Genomic DNA, 22679 nt, shown 5'->3' on the forward strand with positions numbered 1-22679 from the left:
AAACAGGGGGCGGGACATAGAGTAGCTCCTCTCCTTTTTAAAAAAGCCTTCACTCTGCCAGTGAAGCTGGATTTGTACTTTCACCTGACGCCGCATCTCCCACCTCCGCTGACTGCATGCACACCTCACAAAACAGACGAGGCTTTCATACTTGCCATATTCGCCATTGCGATATTGTTTAAAACGACAGGGGGCGGTCAAAAGATACTGACTGTAAAATCAGACAGATAAACAGAGATGTAGAAAGTTTCCAGAACTACGTCATAGCCATAATATCATTCATGATTTTTAAAACTAATTATTTTATTATTTTTATAAATTATTTTAATCATTTTAAAGATTTTTATAACCATTCAAGATTTTTTTTTATCAAACTTTGATGCATTACTTGCTTTTGTTCATATCTCGGACAGTTCTACCTATTATAATTTTTAATTATATTAATGACAAGAGAGCATGGGTTGCTCTACAAATATATTTTTTATGGCAAGAAAAAAAAAAGCACACTTACTAAAAAATACAGATTTTTTTTTTGATTTAGCCCACTCCACAATTCACACATTACTGTCTGGCTAGTTTCTGTCCTCTTCTTATGCGTAAAAGGCAATAATAGTCCAACATTCCTGACCATTATCACCAATAAAGCCCAGAAAAACTGGCATCAGTATATTGTAAACTGATAGGTTTAAATATTCCTTCCCAGTTATTAAAGAAATAATTCTGTAACTTTATTATAGTTTTGTAACTATTAATTTTTTATAAATTTAAAATTGTAATTTATACATCAGTGTAAAACCTATAAATGGTGGAAAAACATATTCTGTAATATTAAAACCACCTGGGTCTCCACTTTTGCCATGGCCTCTTTTGGCTTTAACAAACTTTTCCCTCAGGTTTCTCCAAACTTTTTAACAAAAACTTTCCTCTTTTCTATACAAGAATTAATGGTCATTTGGTTATCCCTCTGATCACGGATCATAAAGATGTCTGTACAGTCGTACTGTTTCAGACAAAATCTTTTCAAAAAGTGGTTTCTACTCAACTCAAATCAAACGCCACACTGCACGAACACACTCAAGCGAACTAGCGGTAGTGTATAAATGAAAATTGGTAACAACATCCAACCATTCAGACTTTGTTGGAGGATTATAATGGTAGCCACTCTCTTCTTGCTGCTTGCTAGAAGTATCTTTAATGTGCACTTGTGTTTCGCCATCAGGTTTTAGCCCTGTCTTCTTATTGAATGTTTTTCTTTTCAATGTGGTTTGATTTGTTCCATTTGAAATTACATTTTACTGAAGCCAAAGCTGTGTTTCTAATCTCTGCCAAGAAGAGCTGGAGTGTGAAAGCTTGTGTCTCGTTCTGTTTCCTTTGCAGTCGCTCTCCCTCGCCGCTGCAGGCCAGTGAGAAGGAGAAGGAAAGCCCAGCTGAGCTGACGGAGCGCTGCTTTCGGGAGCTGCTGGGTCGAGCCGCTTACGGCAACATCAAAAACGCAGTCACCCCTGTGTTGATGTAAGAGACCTGCCACATATCACAATTGTCTCATGAAGTGTTTGTTTTTAAAGGTGCAATTCACACGAAAATGAGGTGGTTTCTTTTTCTGTTAAACACAAAAGAAGATATTTTGAAGAATGTTGGAAAACAGTAGCCAATGACATTCATACTAGTAAAAGAATATGAAGTGTTAGTTTTATAAAGGTATAATTCACACAAAAGTGAGGTGGTTTCACACCATTATGGGTTTAATTTTTTCTGTTGAACACAAAAGAGATATTTTGTAGAATGTTATAAACCAGTAGCCACTGACAGCCATACTACAGGGTGGGCCATTTATATGGATACACCTTAGTAAAATGGGAATGGTTAGTGATATTAACGTCCTGTTTGTGGCACATTAGTATATGTGAGAGGGTAAACTTTTCAAGTTTCTTGAATTCAACTTTTGTTTTTACAATAGTAAGAGGGTCATTTGACACATCAAACTTATTGGAAATGTCACAAGAAAAACAATGGTGTGCTTGGTTTTAACGTAACTTTATTCTTTCATGAGTTGTTTACAAGTTTCTGACCACTTATAAAATGTGTTCAATGTGCTGCCCATTGTGTTCGATTGTCAATGCAACCCTTTCTCCTACTCTTCACACACTGATAGCAACACCGCAGGAGAAATGCCAGCACAGGCTTCCATAGTTCCATATCCATAGTTTCAGGTGCTGCACATCTTGTATCTTCACACCATAGACAATTGCCTTCAGATGACCCCAAAGATAAAAGTCTAAGGGGGTCAGATTGGGAGACCTATGGGGCCATTCAACTATCTCACGATGACCAATGCACTTTTCAGGAAACTGTTCATCTAGGAATGCTCGGACCTGACACCCATAGAGTGCTGGTGCACCATCTTGCTGGAAAAACTAAGGAAACGTGCCAGCTTCAGTGCATAAAGAGGGAAACACATCATCATGTAGCAATTTCAAATATCCAGTCCTTGAGGTTTTCTTTGTTGTTTATGGTGTTAAGATGCAAGATGTACAGCACCTGAAACTGTAGATACAGGAAGCCTGTGCTGGCATTTCTCCTGCGGTGTTGCTATCAGTGTAAACTTGTAAATAACTCAAGAAAGAAAAATTTACATTAAAATCAAGCACACCATTGTTTTTCTTGTAAAATTCCCAAGTAGTTTGATGTGTCAAATGACCCTCTTCCTATTGTAAAAACAAAAGTTGGATCCAAGATGGCCAACTTAAAAAAGGCCACCATGGTCACCACCCATCATGAAAAGTTTGCCCCCTTACATATACTAATGTGCCACGTACAAGACGTTAATATCACCAACCATTCCCATTTTATTAAGGTGTTTCCATATAAATGGCCCATCCTGTAGTAATAGAATACTACTGGTGAAGTAGTTCTTGGGTTGTTATATGAAGTGTTTGTTAAAGGTATAATTCACACAAAAATAAGATGGTTGCATCTTTTCTGTTAAACACAAAAGAAGTTATATTGTAGAATGTTGGAAACCAGTAGCCACTGATATCCATACTAGTTAAAGAATATGAAGTGTTCATTTTTTAAGGTATAATTCACAAAAAAAAAAAAAAAAATAGCTGGTTTCAAACCATTATGGGTTTCTTTTTTTTTGTTGAACACAAAAAAGATATTTTGTAGAATGTTGGATACTAGTAGCCACTGACATCCATACTAGTAAAACATTATGAAGATTTTTTATTTTATTTATTTATTTTTAATTATAATTCACACAAAAGTGAGGTGGTTTCACACCATTTTGGGTTTCTTTTTTCTGTTGAACACAAAAGAGATATTTTGTAGAATGTTGGAAACTTGTAGCCACTGACATCCATACTAGTAAAACAATATAAAGTGTCAGTTTTTTTAATGAACATAACTAATCTCACTGAAATGTATTTTGCATTCACTTTTGACTTGTGTTCTGTCACTGCAGGCATCTTGACAATCACTCACTGTGGGAAGGCAAAACATTTGCGGTGCGCTGTTTTAAGATCATCATGTACTCCATTCAGGTGAGTTAAAATCAATAAATAAAAAAGGCTAATTAAAGAAAAAAAATATTAATAAACATAAAATAAAATTTTATAAAAACATTTTTTCTTAGCATTTACCCAATAAGGTATCCAAAACAACAACAGAAATTAGTCCAAGGCACTCAAGTTTGTTTGTTTTTCTAAGGTATCCAAAAGGTTTTATTAATAAGTAAAATACTAATAAAATAGGTGTGCTTAGATAATCAAAATCTTTCAGAAAATAGCACAAACAGCTTTGCATAATCAGTGTAATAATTGCCATGCCTTTTTTTACTTTTTAAAAAAGGCTTTTGTCCTTTTATGTTACTGAATATATTGTTTTTGCTCATTTGTTTGGGTACTGTAGTAATTCAAAAGAAAGATCAAAACAAATAATACATAAAAAATACATACATTTTACAACCATCCTAAAATGTGATGCTCTTTAATTTTATTTCATTTTTTATTAAATCAACTATCTTTTATTTCACCAAATACATTCACTCTCAGTTTTAGAGAGTATATCAGATAATAGTATCACAGTTTCCGCATGCTCTGAAACTGGCATTGCATAGCCAGTAATTACACTGTTTATCATATTAAACAGCATTAATCAGAAACAGTGATGTCAACTATTATGGTATGCAAATTTGTCATTTACATTTCTCCTATATTGCTCTCTCCTAGTCCCAGCATTCTCATCTGGTCATTCAGCAGCTCTTGGGTCATTTGGATGCCAACAGTAAGAGCTCTGCCACAGTGCGTGCTGGGATAGTGGAGGTGCTCCTGGAAGTTGCTGCCATCGCTGCCAGTGGCTCCGTTGGTGGGTTTGGATGATTTATTTGAATCTCTTTCATAATTAATATAATAATACAATAGTTAATTAATGTAGCCAATATACTGTAGACTCTGTAGACTCAATATACTGTAAAAACTGATATTACCTACTATAAAAATAATTCTGCACATCTGATAGATGTTAAATCAACTTAATTTAGGCAAATCTAAGTCGAAAAGCAAAATGCATTTTAAACCAAACTTTTATTTGAATTACCTTGTAAATTTGACATAAATAGTTTACTCTTTAGGGTGTCCACTGGGTCGTAAAATGTCTTAAATTTCAAAAACTAAATTTTAGGCCTTAAAAAGTCCTAACCTCACTGAAATACTGTGTTGTAGGTCTTAAATAATTTTAAACAGGTCTTAATTTTGTTTTATCCAAGTAAAGCTACTCAATTGGGCAGACGTCAATCCAATCACCAACAATACGTCTCAGTAAAACCTTAATATTTATATTCAAGTATTTTATTGCAAAGAAAAACAATTCACAACAGCTGTCGGACATTTTTACAGCAAATTCCCCAAATTAAATTCCCTAATCAGAAAAAACCTAAATACAATTACATGATTTCTCATAATACCAGGCCATTAGTAAAAAAATGTAACCCCTAAATTTCATTCTTAAAGTCTTAAATTTAACTGAAACCTGCAGAAACCCTGACTCTTGCTGATCCAATTATTTCTTAATTAGTTCTTTAAATAATCGTAGTTCAAACTTTACAATTATTGTAAGGGATAATGTATACACTGCATACAGTGCATCCGGAAAGTTTTCCACATATTTTTAATTTACAGCCTTATTCCAAAATAGATTAAGTTAATTTATTTACTCAAAATTCTACACAAAATACCCCATAATGAAAAACAATTAAAAAAAAAAAACTGAAAAATCACATGTACATCATTATTCACAGCCTTTGCCGTGATGATTTAAATTGAGCTCATTCTTGAGATGTTTCAGCAGCTTAAATGGAGTTCACCTGTGGTAATTCAGTTGATTGGACATGATTTGAAAAGGCATACACCTGTCTATATAAGGTCCCTGGGTTGACAGTGCATGTCAAAGCACAAACCAAGCATGAAGGCAAAGGAATTGTCTTTAGACCTCCCCGAGACAGTATTGTCTCGAGGCACTAGGCTGGGGAAGGTTACAGAAACACTTGTGCTGCTCTGAAAGTTCCAAATGAGCACAGTGACCTCCATCATCCGTAAGTGGAAGATGTTTAACCACCAGAACTCTTCCTAGAGCTGGCTGGCCATCTAAGCTGAGTGATCTGGGGATAAGGGCCCTAGACAGGGAGGTGATCAATAACCCGATGGTCACTCTGTCTGAGCTCCAGCATTCTTTTGTGAGAGAGGAGAATTTTACAGAAGAACAACCATCTGTGCAGCAATCCACTAATCAAATATGTATGGTAGAGTGGCCAGACGGAAGCCACTCCCTGCCTGGAGTTTGCCAAAAGGCATCTGAAAGACTCTCAGACCATAAGAAACAAAATTCTCTGGTCTGATGAGACTAAAATTGAACTCTTTAGAGTGAATGCCAGTTGTTATGTTTGGAGAAAACCAGGCACTGCTTATCATCAGGCTAATACCATCCCTACAGTGAAGCATGATGGTGGCAGCATCATGCTGTGGGGATGGTATTCAGCAGCAGGAACTGGAAGACTAGTCAGGATAGAGGGAAAGATGAATTCAGCAATGTATTGAAAACCTGCTTCAGGGTGTTCTTGACCTCAGACTGTGGCCACGGTTCGTCTTCCAGCAGGACAATGACTCAAAGCACATCACCAAAACATCAATGGAGTGGCAGTGGAATGTCCTTGAGTGGCCTAGCCAGAGCCCAGACCCTAATCCTATTGAACATCTGGGGAGAGATCTGAAAATGGCTGTACACAGTCGCTTCCCATCCAACCTGATATAGCTTGAGAGGTACTGCAGAGTGATGGGCAAACATTCCCAAAGACAGGTGTTCCAAGCTTGTGGCGTCATATTTAACAGACTTGAGGATGTAATTGCTGTCAAAGGTGCATCAACAAAGTTTTAAGCAAAGGCTGTTAATACTCCTGTGATTTTTCAGGTTTTTTATTTTGAATAAATTTGCAACAATTTCAAAAAAACTGTTTTCACATTGTCATTATGGGTGTAGTATATTGTGTGTAGAATTTATACTTTCCGTATGCACTGTATCTTTGAATGTCATGATTGACCAATTAGAAAAAAAAAATCAGACATTTTACAGTTATATTATTCACTCCACTGAAACAAGCCACAAATCAAACAGCGTAAACTGGGGAAAAAATCAATTAATGTTTTTACAGTGTAAAGTGCTAAGAAAATATAAAAAATAATATAAATAATATAGAAAAATAACCTCTATATATATATATATATATATATATATAAAATGTTTATATATATTTAAAGAATAAAAATAAAAAATAACTATTTTAGGAAATAAAACCCTCTTCTTAGCTTTGCATTTTGAAAGCTTAAAAATATTTAAACAAGCAGCAAATATTGGTACACAGTATAAAAATACACACGTGTCCTCTAAATCTGTATGCACAGGCTATAACACATATCATACATTTCACGCCTGTGCTCAGTATCTGGGTCACTCTCCACCAGACGTTAAGCTGCTCTTTTGGGAGAACAGAACTGTAACATTGCTTCTGACCCAATCTCAATTTCAGCCAAAAATACACATTTCACAGCTCGACTCTCCTCTCTGACGTCAGGTCAGTGCTCACACTCGCTGTCCTGTGTAAAAGTCATTCACACCTCCTCTCTGCTGAATCAAGAGCTGTACCAGCGCCACCTGCAGGTCTAAATTAGCACTTTTATGTAGTTTATACTGAATCAGGTCATTTTCGTTCATTTTCCTTTGGCTTGGTCTCTTTATTTGTTAGGGGGTACCATTGGTCAGGGGTTGCTATGTTTTACACAGCGGGTGCCCTTTCAGCTGCAACCCAGTACTGGGAGACATCCATAAACTCTTACATGCACACACATATACACTATAGCCATTTTAGTTTATTCAGTTCACCTATACCACATGTCTTTAGACTGTGGGGGGAAACCGAGCACCTGGAGGAAACCCACACAAACACTGGGAGAACATGCAACTCCATACAGAAATGCCAACTGGCCCAGCCGGGACTCAAACCAGCAACTTTTTTTTGCTGTGAGGCGACAGCGCTAACCACTGAGCCTCCGTGTCACCCATCAGGTTATTTTGAAGGTTTGAAATGGCTTGTTTAAAAGAAATCAGATTCATTCAAAGGTTAATGCTGATATATCAATTTTATTAAAAAAAATTCACCATTCATATGTGTGTGGCGCTATCAAATATCATTGTTAATTCTGCATTCCTGTTTGTTGATAGTATTGATACAAGAATGTAAGTATTGAATTATACAGTTGCTGAAGTCAAAATAATTAGCCCACATATGATATTAATATTATTATACATTTTTTTAAATTTTCTCCAAATGATGTTTAATGAAGAAAGTAACTTTTACAATATTTTCTATAATATTTTTTCTCTGGAGAAAGTCTTATTTGTTTTTTTTTTTCTGAATAAAAGCAGTTTTTTTAATGGTCAATATTATTAGCCCCCTTAAGCAATATTTTTTGTCAATTGTCTATAGAACAAACCATGACTTGCCTAATTGCATTCACACCAAAGGCGGCGAGAGCGTCAAAGTTCGCTCTGGCTGCCCTGATGAGAACGCTGTCCCTGATGACAACGCTGTCTGCCTTCCCTGCTCCACTGTCAAAATTCGCTACATTGATCTCGTATTTAAAGGGTCCATTGCAGCTTATTGGCAAATCAGTTACATTCCAGCATAAAATGTACTTTCTAGCATGAAAATGTTGCTTTTTAATCAAATTTAACTATGGAAGATCAAATTGGTGCATGTGTGGCTTTGCTCCACTTATACATGTCCAAACTGTATGTCGGAAATATTCTAAAGTTTTAATAACTCATTTCTAATACCTGATTTATTTTATCTTTGCCATGATGACAGTAAATAATATTTGACTAGATATTTTTCAAGACACTTCTATACAGCTTAAAGTGACATTTAAAGGCTTGACTAGGTTAATTAGGTTTACTAGGCAGGTTAGGGTAATCAGGCAAGTTATTGTATGACGGTGGTTTGTTTAAAAAAATGTAGCTTAAAGGGGCTAATAATTTTGACCTTAAAAGAGTTAAAAAAAAAATTAAAACTGCTTTTATTTTAGCCAAAATAAAACAAATAGAAGAAAAAAAATATCAGACATACTGTGATTATTTTCTTGCTCTGTTAAACATAATTTTGGAAAGATTTAAAAAAGAAAAAAAAAATTCAAAGGGGGGCTAATAATTCTGACTTCAACTGTATATAAAATTAATGCACATTAACTCGCCAGTACTCACCTTTTTATATATGCCACTGTAAGAAACAATTGGAAATCCAGCAACTGCAATATTAAATCCCTTGGGAACAACTGTTGTCGGAACCAAAGTTCACAGGACTGTGTTCTTTAGAATCCTCTCAAGCTGTGGACTTCTACATTCCGATTGCTTGCCGCTGAACCACTTCAAAGCTCATTTTCATAAAGTTGACATGATTTCAGCTCTCCTCGACACCCACACTGGGGAAACTGTGCTGTGCTGATCCTCCCCGCGCTGCTCCTTGCCTACTTTGACGCTGTCGCCGCTTTTAATGTGAACACACAGTAATTACTCTAACTTGCCTAATTAAATGTCTTAATTTAATGTCTTGCCTAATTAAGCCTTTAAATGTCACTTTAAAAATATCTAATAAATATTGTTTACTGTCATCATGACAAAGGTAAAATAAATCAGTTATTAGAAATGAGTTATTAAAACTATTGAAGTTGGGGAAAAATATGAAAGAATTCAAATTGAACAGGAGGGCTAATCATTTTGACTTCAACTGTGACAGAAGAAATTATAATATTTGATTATGTTAATAAAAAAATACATACTATATATAATTTTCATTAATAATAAATTAGCAAAAATTAAATGCTAGCTGATAATGATAAGTAATATTTTTTTATTTATTTATTTGTTTATTTGGCAGGGTCAGTGTAAATTAATAAGCATTGCTGCAAATGCAATAGAATTAGCCAGAAGGTTATTTTTCATTCGTTGTACCTGGACAGATGTTAAAATTGTCACCCTAAAAAACAATACAAACATTATACAATTAATCTAGCATAGTTAAGAAGTACTAAAATAGACATAGTTAAATAGATCTTTATTAAAAAAAAATGTATATGAACAAAATAAACTAAAAACACCAGCATTATGTAATAGAGATACAGAGATGATAGAGTTTAAATGCAAAGATTTTATTTATTAATGTAAAAAAACAAAAAAAAAACATTACTGTAAGTATATATACCATATGCATCTCTACAGTCAAAGCTTGGAATTGCATAATTATTTATTTTATATAGTTTTAAAATATTTTTTTTTATTACTGGATAAGTTGGCGGTTCATTCCGCTGTGGTGATCTGAATAAAGGGATTATTAAGTCGAAGGAAAATAAATTATTGAATGAATGAATGAATATTGACTGAAATGCTTAAACGATAACATTTTTTTATAAATAAATATTTAAGAACGTAATATTGCAACAAAGTTATATAAATGTTTGAAAACTGTACACAGTGTTGCCAGATTGGACGACTTTGAACTACGAAATCAGGGCAGTTTTAAGAGGTAAATTTTATATGCCCCTTATTTAACAAAACATAACTGTGCTCCTACTCCATTCACTTAGTAGTGACCAGTGCATAGTACAAACTGCGTGGGCCCACCCGCAAGAGGAGGTGAAGGAAAGTTCTGACTCAAAAATCTGACTCCCTTTCCCACCGCACCTGAAATTAAACTCACAACGGTTTATCATGACACTTTTTGCAATCATTTTTCCCTGCTGTTGATAGTAAGAACAAACATAGAAGAGCTGTCTGATTGACAAGCACCACCTAATTATGTTGGAAAGCATTTAAAACGCCAAATGGATGAATTTATACCTCATTTTCGAAGGTAAAACATAAGCTGCGTCCCAAATGGCACACTATGCACTATGTACTTATGCACTTAGTGTCGTCCCAAATGGAGCACTAATGTTTTTACTAAGTGGAAATTCAACCCGTTTCCCTGATGACGCTTGACTGTTGCCAAATTAGTGAAGTAAATGACCAAACTAACAAATTACAGTGTGAACACACTACTTATTATTTATACAATAAAATGGTGTAGGGTAGTGCATAAGTATGCAATTTGGGATGCACCTATAGTCTTAATAGCTGTTGTAATCTACACAACAGTAAGTGCAGTGCGAGGGTGAAAGGTGATGCAGTGTTTCGATGTGATCTGGTTATGTTGTAATTTTACACTTCTGGTTCTGTGACTGTTGATGTTGGTTGCTGTATGGTTAAAAAAGTATGACAGTTAAAGTAACTTGGTTAATTTTTTATTAAAATAAAAGTGAACTAAATTAGTACTAGTTTGGGCTTTTCTTGGCAGGTTTTAGACAGCTTTAGGTCTGGAAAAAGTCAGCTAAATCTGGCAACTCTGACTGTAGAAATGTCTCATCTTTACGGACCATATTAAACAGAATGATGGTAAAAATGACACCTCAAAATTGAACCGGATGTGTCAGCAGTGTTACTAATTTATTCTGCTCACCTGCAGCTTACATAAACAAAATATCTGCATACGTTATTAATGTTTGGGTGTGCTTGTCGCTTGTTTTAGGCCCCACGGTGTTGGAGGTTTTTAACACGCTGCTCCGGCATCTGAGGCTCAGTGTGGACTATGAACTCACGGGATCGTATGACTGCACTAACATCGGCACCAAAATCATCAAGGAGCACGAGGAGAGGCAGCTGCAGGAAGCCGTCATCCGCACTATTGGTCTGTATGAGAGCAAAATATGATTCAGCTTGCTTTTAATTCAGTTCAAGTTTATTTGTATAGCTCTTGTCAGACTAATAATTATTAACTTTAAAAGGTTATTATTAAACATTGTTGCATTACAATCAAATTTAGTTAAAGTTATTAGTTACCATACCTTTAACTAATTAACAAGTAACTAAAAGCGTAGGTGATGTGCTTCAGTATATAGGTAATGTACAGTTCATGTCCAATGAAGTGTGTTTGTGTATTGGGTATATGTGGTATTTCACTGCCTGCTTTTAAGTGATTTTTCACTATTATGGTCTGTGTGTTTTTGTTTAAATCAGGCTCATTTGCAAACACGTTACCGACATACCAGCGCTCTGAGGTGATGCTCTTCATCATGGGGAAGGTCCCAATTCCAGGCCTGCATCCTACACTGCCCTCTATAGGCTCAGGGTGAGCACTGCAGCTACTACGTGCTTTAAAGCAGAGGTTCTCAAACTTTTTCAACCCACGACCCCCAAAATATCAATGCCAGTGACTCGCAACCCCCAGATTCCTCAGGAGTGGTTATAAACTAACAAAGGTTGCACACACAAAGGGCCTATGTAAACATGAGCGTATTGACAACACAAAAAAGTGCAACAGTCTAACAACCATAGGCTATAATAATTTATGTAGTAATTTATTTCATATTAACCTCAGCTAAAGAGACTGGTGGGCCTAATGCTTTCAGCAGAAGTCTATTATTGGTGTAATTTTGGAGACCAGCAACCACCATGATCATCCTCAATGTTCAGTAGTGGCCTGTATTCATTTGTAATGCATTTTATTGCCATAAAGGTGTCAGAAAGTTTAACCTGGCGCAATAAAATTCGCTGTATCTGACGATATTGCAGTGTTGTTAATCTAACGTATGCACACCAATCCTATGAAAAAAATAATCAAAAGGCTAATGGCTTTTTGTTTGCATGCTGTTGTTTTTTTACTATTAAAAATTATCGTTATATATAAAATATGGCAATTCTAATAGTTTAATAAAACTAGCGACCGCCTGTCATTGTCCCTCCATCGCTGACCCAACACACTACTAATGTACATGAATACTTATGTGCATGTGATTTTACAGGTTTTTAATTTTTAATACATTTGCAACAATTTCAACGAATCTTTTTTTCACATTGTCTTTATGGGGTAATGTGTGTAAAATGTTAAGGAAATAAAGGAATTTAATCATTTTTGGAATAAGGCTGTAACATAAAAACTGTATAAAAAGTGTAGCGCCATGAATACTTTCTGGATGCACTGTATGTAATGAGGCACATTAAAAGCCAGTATGATTGCTTTTAAACCATTAGGTTTAACCCCATTCACTGTAGCTGTGGTTTAATAAAGGTTCTATCAAATCAGTTTGACCTGATCTCAAAACAATTCAGGACTTCACACTGTTGTTTGACACTTTTCCAAATGTTCTGTGGTAAACATGTATATAAACATAATCGCTTGTTTTTGTACTACAGGCCTGAGGGCAACCGAATGATCCAAGTCATGCTGTTGAAGTCTCTGAGACAGGTAAATGCTTGGTGTCCTGCTTGGTGTCAAATATTTGATGTTGTAAATGTAATGTTTATTTTTACTCTTTCTTTTGTTCACCGTCCAGGTCACGTGTGGTTTCCAGACAACTAATATGCTTACAGCTCTTCCCAACTCCTTTCTGGATCCCATGCTGTCATTTGCTCTGCTAGAAGATGCTGAAATTCGGCTGTTGGTGCTGGAAATTCTGGTCAGCCTCATCGATCGCCATGATAACCTCCCCAAGTTCTCCAACATCAGGTAAGTGATGTGTGCCGAGTAGCCCTGGTGTTTGCATTATGCTGTGTGTGATCATGGGATCAGCAGGAGTTTAAAATATTTTTAAAGGTCCTATAAAATTCAAATAAAGTTTTAGATGTTAGTTTCAGTCTGTTAGTTTTAAAGACTTCTATATGTTGGTGTGCTCCAAAACAGTGGCAAATTCTTTTTGCGTTAAGAGAAACATGTAAAGCTTGCAGTTTTTCACTTCTGTCTAAATAGATTCATATTTTTTTTCAGTTTTTCTTTCTGTTCATTTGGTCAAATAAATATTTTCTAAATAAAATTAATGTTTTTACACCAACCCAAAATGTATGACTGGTTATAGTGCTGACAAAAACAGGGATACTTACATCCTGTTTATTGTGCATAGTTAATCACAACCTGTTTTTGTGATAAAGGGGTTTAAATTGGTATGTATTTCATTAGGTGAATTTGGTTAAAAATGGAAACAACAAAAACGTTAGGTGATAAAAATAGTTTTAACCAACAATAAATTGCAATTTTAATATCGTAGCACAACATAAATGGATTTTACAACAATTAAATATTCAGTGTGAGTTTGAAGAGGGCAAAAAACAACCAAAAACCTTCTAAATGATCCAATAGGTCCAAAAGAATCAAATAACTAAATAATAAGGTCTGCATACTCTGTGAGATAAAGTGACAAGCAGTTCACTGAAGTAAAAAAACAAACATTTTGGTCAAACGTTCTTCAGAATTTGGCAACGTTTACCTTTTTTACTTCAGCAAACTGCTTGTCAGTTGATCTTAATTTTTGAGAGTCTGCAGGCTGCTCTTCAGGTGAAATGTTAAAAAAACAACCATACACCTTCAAAATGGTCCAATAGATCCAAAAGAATTAAATAACTGAAGAAAAGTCTGCATACTCTTATCCTGTGTTCACACCAGACATGGCATTCTCGAATAAATTGCACTATTAAATACACGCATGAACATTTGGAGTTTACTCGCTTCATTCATGCGTCAAATTTGCTTCATTAGCTCGTCAAATTCACTTCAATATACGTGAATTCATGTCATGGGCAGGGCTTCTGTCTGCCTCGTGACTCTTGCTTCGTTGCTAAATGGCTAATATGGATTTTATTGAGAAAATAGCTGTGCTTAAATGCTTTAGGAAGTCCACTAGATCCTGATTTCAGAGGTGTACTTAGCTCTGTGAGTTCATCAACTTCTCCAGAAACTGAATCTGGATGATGGATGATGGAGGCTTTCAGCGGTGCTTTAGACTGAGCCAAGCCCAGTTTGAGCTGTTGTCTGTTGCCAACAACAGGCATTACGTCATAATGGCTCCACTACAAGAGCTAGCTCCTTATTGGTGAATGTGGTGCGAATGTTTGCTGAAGTTCAGATTTTCTAACTGTGTTGCATTGACTTAACATGTAAAACACTCGCACTTGACCCTTCATCCGGGTCTGATGTGAAGGCAGCATTAAACATTAAAAATACAAGAGTGAGATGAAGTGATAAGCAGTTCACTGAAGTGAAAGAGCAAGCGTTTTGGTCAAGTGATAATGGAAATTTGGCAACATTTGCCGTTTTTACTTCAGTAAACTGCTTGTCAGTTGGTCTTGATTTTTGAGAGTCTGTAGGCTTTTCTTCCGGTAAAATAAGCAACATTACAAACAAAAATATCATTAGAAAACCTGCCTGTTTTTAGTGATAATTGATCACATGATGAACTGTTTTACTATGCTTTTAAATGTCGCTTTGCCCCCCATGCAGCATCATCTCTGATATCTCTGTGCTTAAACTCAAAGTGGACAAGTGCTCACGTCAGGACAACCTCTTCATGAAGAAGGTACAGCATTATTGTCATTATGTTTTTGAAGTCATTGCGTTTCTAAAGGGCTGATGTTGTGTTTGACTCTGATTGTTTGTTTTTTCAGCATGCGCAGCACCTCTACCGACACATATATCTGTGCAGTAAGGAGCAGAGCAGCGTTCAGCCTCACTTTGAGAAGCTTTATTCACTCCTGGCCCTCATCAGCATGGAGCTGGCCAATGAAGAGGTGGTGGTAGACCTGATCCGTGTTGCGCTCGCTCTGCAGGTGTGATTTTTATGAAGTATATTAAGCCTTAAAGGCGCATTATGTCATTTTCTCCAATATTTACAGCAAAGGTGTAGTTTGATGCCGAAACTGAGTGTGGAATCATGGGAATTGTGGTCTTCATTACATCCTACTGGACTCCTGCAGAAATGACGTTCATGGATGAGCTGAAGTATTCAACTCTTATTATCATATTAGTGTGAAGCAACAGGTGGACTATGAACTCATGGCAGGCTGAAAAGCTGTTGAAGTAAAGCAAGTGATTTTTTTTGAAGAGGAAGAAGCTGTACTAAATACATTTTAGGGTTCTGTTATAATGCTCCACTGTGCAGTTAAATAAAACCCACAACAAATTAAAATGACTTTAGTGTTTCCCTTTTTTCTATTAAACCAAACCGTAAAATGAGGGTGTATGATGTCATTAGCATGGGTACACAAGACACAGTCCATGTCACTAGCAGGGCTTAATATAAACTTTTTTGATCATCGGCCACTGTTGGTAGTAGTTTTCCAATGGTACTAGCCACTCGCCGTTCCCACTAGCCCCAATTTTGTTGTTGGGAAAATATATTTGATATGCATAAATTTGACTTTTGTATGCTAAAATGACTTTTTTTTTAAAATGACTTTTTTGAATGACTTAAAATGACTTTTTTTTTTAGATTTTGTGTTATTTCCACATGCCTCCTTGGTCATTTAACTTTTTTGTGTGATGAGCATGAGCAAATGGGTTGTGGTTTCATAGTTTCGCATTGCAATTAGTTTAATTTGACTTTTTAGAGCTCAACACTAACGATTTACCTTTTTTTAATATAATTTATAACTTTTTTTTTTTTTTTCAACAAAAATGTTCTTAAAAAACAAATGACATAAAAAAACGTATTCTCGTGTATCTGGAATTATATACAGCAGTCTGTCCAGGCTCATAGATCACCAATTACTATACTAGCCAGTGAAAAACAGTCCATGTGCAATAATTGCTGGTATCCATTGACTTTCATTGTTAAAAAAAGCCTACTTTGAAAGTCTGTGTTGAACAGAAGAAAGAAACTCTAAAACCACATGAGGAAGTATAAAAAGAGGTCATTTTCATTTTGTGTGAACTATCCCTTTTAGATAAATGTCAAGGTAGCTTTTTTTTTTGCACAAACTGATTAAATACAAAGTCAATGCAAACACGTGCACAGACACACATTTGTGTGGGCCGGTGTGAATGGCTTGAAAGTGGAAAGTAGATTTTCCCTACATAGCTGTACCTGTTGTGCCCTCTACTGGACAAATGTGAATCAACATTTTATTTTTGTAGCATGACATTGATTCAGAGTATGTGTTAGTAGTTTTGTTACCATTATGCAATTCACATCACATTTTGCATCCTCTTTGGTCACTCTACAATTTATTTTTATTTCATATTTAGTGGTTAATTCAATTTCTATTTTTTATTCAATCCCATATGCAAAATAAATTTTTTAATGTTTTTTTTTTTTTTTTTCCATCAATCTATATGGTTTAACACACATTTTATAAAGACTCTTGTGTGTATTTTAATACTTCTTCTCATCTGCCTGTGTTGCCTTCTCTCCAGGATTTGGCTCTGAGCAGTGAGGAGATGTTACCGGTGTACAACCGCTGTGCTATTCATGCCCTGTCCTCTGCCTATCTCAATCTCATCAGTCAGCTCACAACAGTGCCAGCTTTCTGCCAGCATGTTCATGAGGTCAGTCTCCATCAAACACCACTAAAGTCCACTCACGCAGTGTTTTTATCAGCCAAGTTGCATCAAAAACAGATGAATAAAATGTATGAATGTTTTTGCAGGTGATTGAAATGAGACAAAAAGAAATTCCTTATCTCTTACCGGAGGATGTCTTCATTGAAAACCCAAAGTAAGACAACCCACACTAAACATTTAGATGGTGCCAGTTAAGTCAAGTAATTTCAACTTTAGTTAATTTGACTTAAAAGATTAAGTTATAAAATGTAGTAACTTGAAACCTAAAATTAAAAGTTAAAATAGTGACATGACATGCCTTTTTTATACTTTTTTACAGTTGTTTTATGTAATCTATTATGTTGTTATTCAGTTTAAAATCACATATACTTTAGTACAAGGGGTTGGGATTTTAATATTTGTTTATTTAAAGGTGCAGTAGGTGATCTGCCAAAATGCAAACCCGGTTAGCATAGTATCCTTCAAACACAGTCCCTCCTTCGCCGTCCAAAGCCACGCCTCCTGAAATCACAAGCGTGCATTAAAGATGACAGAGACCCGCTAGATCATGTCATTCGCCAGTTAAAAAACTGTATAGTGCTTTATAATTGTCTAATTCTGAACGAAAAATTGTATTATATATAGCATGTTTGCAGTTGTGTAGTTAGCTTAACTTGTCATAATGTGCAATATTTCATGCATGCAAGGATCGCTGGTCTCACTCTCTCACATGCTTTGTCCTACAGCAACTACTGTATGCTTAGTGATTGGTCGGCTGGGTGCTGGAATTACACTAATTACTCAGCCATACTTGCATGCTATTTCAGACAGAATATGCAGAGTAGCATGATAAATAATATAGGGAGCGCGCCACAGGTTGTCATTGTTCAAAAATGAACCAATGTGAATATAAAACCAACTTCACCTCAGTAAAGCAGGCTAGGCGCAATAGCGCTCTTTACTTAAAAAGTCCCTTATGAAACTGAAAATAGTCACATTAATATTTTGCCGGAAGATTTCAGTGGCTGAACAACACTTCAGTGCATATAACCCATTTATGACAACACAATCTACATCAGCTTTGTGTGACTGATATAGTGTTAAAACATAACATTATCTGTCTATAAGAAATACTTCAGCCATGGTGTCGTCCTTCCTCCAGCGTGCAAAAGTTACTCCAATATTGATTCAGGATTTTAAAAAGTTTTGATTCAGCGTTGTTTTTAGTGCTTTCACTCGTGTCCAAATGACCACAGCCCGAATGAATGTGCATTGGCGTATCTGCGTGCACATAGGTGCAAATCTACATTTGCTGACAGACAGTTTGAACTACTTATCAGAATTATGGGAGATGTCGGCCTGACATTATTTAATTGGATAAACTTTTTTTTGTCTTATGCCTTACCCAGAATATAAAAATACAAATAAATACATTTAGATCATTTACCTTTATCATTACTATTAAAATGTGAAGAGACTTTCAACCAGCACAACTAAACATGTTTCTGAAGACAATCACCTACTGCAGCTTTAATCTTAGAAATCAAAAAGCGATCAAAAGAGGGTTGTTTAATGATGATAGTTAGTTTGCATTGTGGATAATGATCTAAGTCAGCTTTATTTTCAATTCAACCACATGTACAGGAAATACAGAGAATGCTGGATAATTGGCGGTTCATTTTGCTGCGGCGACCCCAGATTAATAAAGGGACTAAACCAAAAAGAAAAGGAATGAATACTTGAGTTACTTTTAAAAAAAAAGTGTAATGCAAGTTAATTTTAAGTTTAGTGAATTCACCCTAATAAAATTGCTGAATGAATTGCTGAATTAAAATGTACGTAGTCATGTTGAATCCCGCACACAATGAGAGAATGCAGTAACAGACAGAAAAGAAGATGGCAGAGCCTTATATTTCTACGATGTAAGCATTCTCATTATTTTGAACACATGGAAAAGAGGATTATCTGAATGGACAGTGATTTTACTTTTTAATAATACAAAAAGTACAAAAGTAGCAAACACATTTCTTTAAACTTTCATTAATTTGTAAATACAACATTTGTAGCTCTGTGGTCAGGAAGTTCTCCGAAGATAACATTATCCTTCGTTAACTTTTTTATGTTTTTTAAAGGTAAACGGAGGTCATACAGTTTGTTGTTGTTTGCAGCTTCCATTAAAAAAAAGAAGAAAAAACACCCCTGCAACTTATGAAAGACATCAAACCTCAGCTGAGTCAGAAAAATTTACGCAAAATTAACTTAAAAGTAGCATAACACATTGCTTACTGTGAAAAGTGACTAAGTAACGCAACTAGTTACTTTTTTAGGGAGTAACTCAATATTCTAATGCATTACTGTCAAAAGTAACTTTCCACAGCACGGACTGTGAATTTTTTATTTATTTTTTAAATGTGGTACTGTTTGTTTTATGCATTAACTGTACTTTACAGCCAAACTTTCTTTTTTAACAGTGCTGACTGCAATGAAAACAAGCCCAGGGCTTTATTGTGTTTTTTTTTTTTATCCTTGACGCAAGGGTGATAGCGTTCCGGCACCATGCCGGATTTCCGGCGTACTGTGGCTGCGGGTAGGGTTGTGACGGTGAGGAAATTTCCCCACCGGTTAATCGACATGTGACAACACCGGTAATACCGGTATCACCGTGGGAGTGGGCATTTTTTCATTTCCTCTTTTTTTCTGCTTTTAAATAGCTTATAAATGCGTGCGTATAATACTTTCACTTTCAGTTTTGCGGGAGTTGCCAATTCGGTGTCTATTGTTTGAATGGACGGAAAGGAAACTACAAAAAAAATCCCTGTTATTAAACAAAACATAACTTTTATCTACATAACGAATAAAACACAACACTGCTACAGGCTAAAAAAACTGTGTAAGTTGGAACCATACAAATAACAACCATAAACGCCTATGTTATATATTAACAGCTTAGTCCTTATGAACAATCCGTTTATAAAATACATTATTAACGAATTTGAAGAATAAACCGAATATGAAATATGATCATTGCATAATGATCACAACTAAACAAGCGAGCACTCATTTTATATTTAAACTGTATGAAAAAAAATTAAGAATTGGAACATTATGTAAAAAATCAAAGGGCAGGCTAAATAAAAGCGCCTCGTCAGAGCTAAACATCACCGCACATGTGTCAGTTTAAAGCTTCTGGAAAGATCAGACAACCTATACAGATCACACAATCTCAATAAACAACATGTAAATGTAAATATTTCGATAAGTATTGTTATGGAATATTTATAACTAAATGATCTTGCTTTTTGGTTTTATCGATACAGCTTTGATCTCTCTTACAAGCGGCAGTTACAGGCGCAGCATAAGGGCGTCTCACACTGTCAGTGGCGGAATACACACAGCACTGCCAAGACGTTTGATTTTTATTTTATTTGTTGCAGATTTGCGCGTTGTTCCTTTTAAAAAAAAACTTTTATTTTTTAATTCTCTCAAGTTAATGTTGTCTATCGAGTAACTATCGAGTCCCTCGGATTGGAGTTCAGTGCGCATTAAGACTATTGACCAACCGCCCTGTAAGTTTAAACACTACAGGTCCACAGCTCTGGTGTGGTATGAATTACACGTTTTAAATGACAGCGAGACATGCTACGTTTAGTTTTTATTGTAAAATATACATTATAACCCAGTACACGGTAAAATAATATGTTTTGAATGGCTTGTCTATTGACGGCGTATAGCCGTTAATTAAATATGGTGAGCATATTACAATACAAATTAGCCACCCTTTGATTTTTTTTCGTTTACGTATATTTTTATCAAACGAAAAATGCAATGAATTGTTAATTTTAGTTTTCATTTTATTAGAATTAATAGGCCTATAATTTATAGGCTACACAACTCATATATTTGGCTCCAATTGCGTTTTTACAGATATCCTACCAATAGACTTTTTTTTTGGCTCAAAGACATTTATGCCTATTAATTTCAGAGGTGCATTTTGACATTTCGTAAAGGCTTTAGCTATTCTACCTGTCAGCTAAGTTTTGCAACTTGACTTGTGTTGTGGCTCGATGTCTGAATGAGAGAGAGAGAGAGAGAGAGAGAGAGAAATCAGTCCTCAGATTCGATGTGTGGCCGCACGTCTCAGTTACTTTATTGCAATTTTTAATATTGGCTCATCTAAATAAACTTTTCATATATTAAAAGCCGAAATATTGCCAGACAGAAGAAGCAACTTTCGGTTTTTGAAGAGAGCGGCCTCAGTTATAAAAGATGCGCGCACACACAGGATTCGATCTTTTTGGCCTAGACATTATGGATTTTTTTTTTACATTAAACACATAATCAAGTGGAAATAAGAACAGCTGGACATCGGAAAAAGTCCTCACGTTGCCACGATGTTTCTCTGCAGTTGGATTGTCAATGGCGCGGCATTGCTAAATCACCCGTTTTAATTAAAAAAAATATATTTATTATTAAACATTGTGAGATGATGGTCGCGTGATTTTTTCGTCTTAACACCGGTATCACCGTCAACACCGTCTATCGTGGCAAGCCTAGCTGCAGGGAAAAAAAATCAGGTTCACGGATATTGATCTGTCATTTCTCTAGATTCACAGAATTCACTCACTGCTGAAAGCGCCGGATTGGTTTTTATTAAGTGCCATTTTGTGTGCTCATGAATCATCTTTTGAGTGTAGACGCCATGTAAATAAAATATTAATTGTGTAATTTAGAGAGCTTTATAAATTATAACGGATCTTTGTGAGATCTCTATGAACTAAGATTAGTGACGCTTTTTAGTGATAATAAGAGGAGCGTGCTTTGCACTTTCCAGGCTATAATCCATTCAGAATTTGTATGAAACTTTCGTTTTCGGCACATATACGCTGATATGTTTTGGGAATGACATCTGCATATTTATGCTGGGTTTATTCTCGAAATAACGGTGAAGCAATAGACGGGACAAAAATATATTTCCCCCTTCTCCTTAAACAACTTAGTGTTTCAGCTATGAAATAGTTCAGTTTTGTATGTTGCCTAATGGCAAAGTGTTTATATTTAGTTTCGTTTTTTATTCAGCTTATTTAGAAAAACGTTTGGAGCATTTTTTATTCGTTAATTTTTTTTTTTTTTAACGAACAGCGCACAGCGGAAGACCATCGTTCTAAATTGTACGAATTAGATCGTACGAATTCATACGAATTAGCCACTAAATGAAAAAGTTACGAATTGCCGTGAGATTGTGTTGGTTTGATCAGTTTGCCTTCTCAGATCATCACGACTTGCCTAAAATAAAAGATATAAAACAGTTCAAGTATAAAACAATGGTAGCTTAAACGTTAAAGAATGTGTGCTAATAGGCGCATATAGTTTGCTTATAAAAAGCTTGCAGGACATCGAGGCGCCAGAGCAATCACTTGCATTTTTTCAGTGGGAGCAATTTAAAGTTATCCGTCATTTTTGCTCACAAAGTACGAGTAATACATCAAAAAACGTTACAGCGTTTTTATAAAATAAAGAAAACCAAAATTATGCGCTTTCTGTCGTCTGGCAAGAGGAGATTGCCAGTCAGGATCTTTGCGACACTGACTCAGAATAAGTTTATTAATAAATAATTAAGATATGTCCTTACTCTTTCCTCGACACATTCATTGTTATTTGTTTTTGCCGGTGCTTGGGGCGAGTTTTAGCTTATTGTGTGCGCTTGAACGCGGATTCACAGTAGCAGTTTTAACAT

At 35.5% G+C, this 22679-nt stretch overlaps 1 protein-coding gene across 3 annotated transcripts in view; it reads left to right on the plus strand.

Annotated features, from left to right (window-relative positions):
• efr3bb (EFR3 homolog Bb (S. cerevisiae)) overlaps positions 1-22679 on the plus strand; it is a 71156-nt gene that overhangs the window by 37485 nt on the left and 10992 nt on the right. For all 3 annotated transcript variants that reach the window (NM_001423782.1, XM_068215484.2, XM_005170202.6), the window contains 11 exons: positions 1378-1512; positions 3464-3542; positions 4230-4365; positions 11168-11326; positions 11656-11767; positions 12832-12883; positions 12972-13144; positions 14909-14984; positions 15073-15234; positions 16820-16951; positions 17053-17120. In NM_001423782.1, coding sequence (NP_001410711.1) covers positions 1378-1512; positions 3464-3542; positions 4230-4365; positions 11168-11326; positions 11656-11767; positions 12832-12883; positions 12972-13144; positions 14909-14984; positions 15073-15234; positions 16820-16951; positions 17053-17120 — 1284 coding nt within the window. The remainder of the gene's footprint in view (positions 1-1377; positions 1513-3463; positions 3543-4229; positions 4366-11167; positions 11327-11655; positions 11768-12831; positions 12884-12971; positions 13145-14908; positions 14985-15072; positions 15235-16819; positions 16952-17052; positions 17121-22679) is intronic.

This window comes from Danio rerio, chromosome 20, assembly GCF_049306965.1.
Source record: "Danio rerio strain Tuebingen ecotype United States chromosome 20, GRCz12tu, whole genome shotgun sequence".
NCBI classification, from domain to species: Eukaryota; Metazoa; Chordata; class Actinopteri; order Cypriniformes; family Danionidae; genus Danio; species Danio rerio.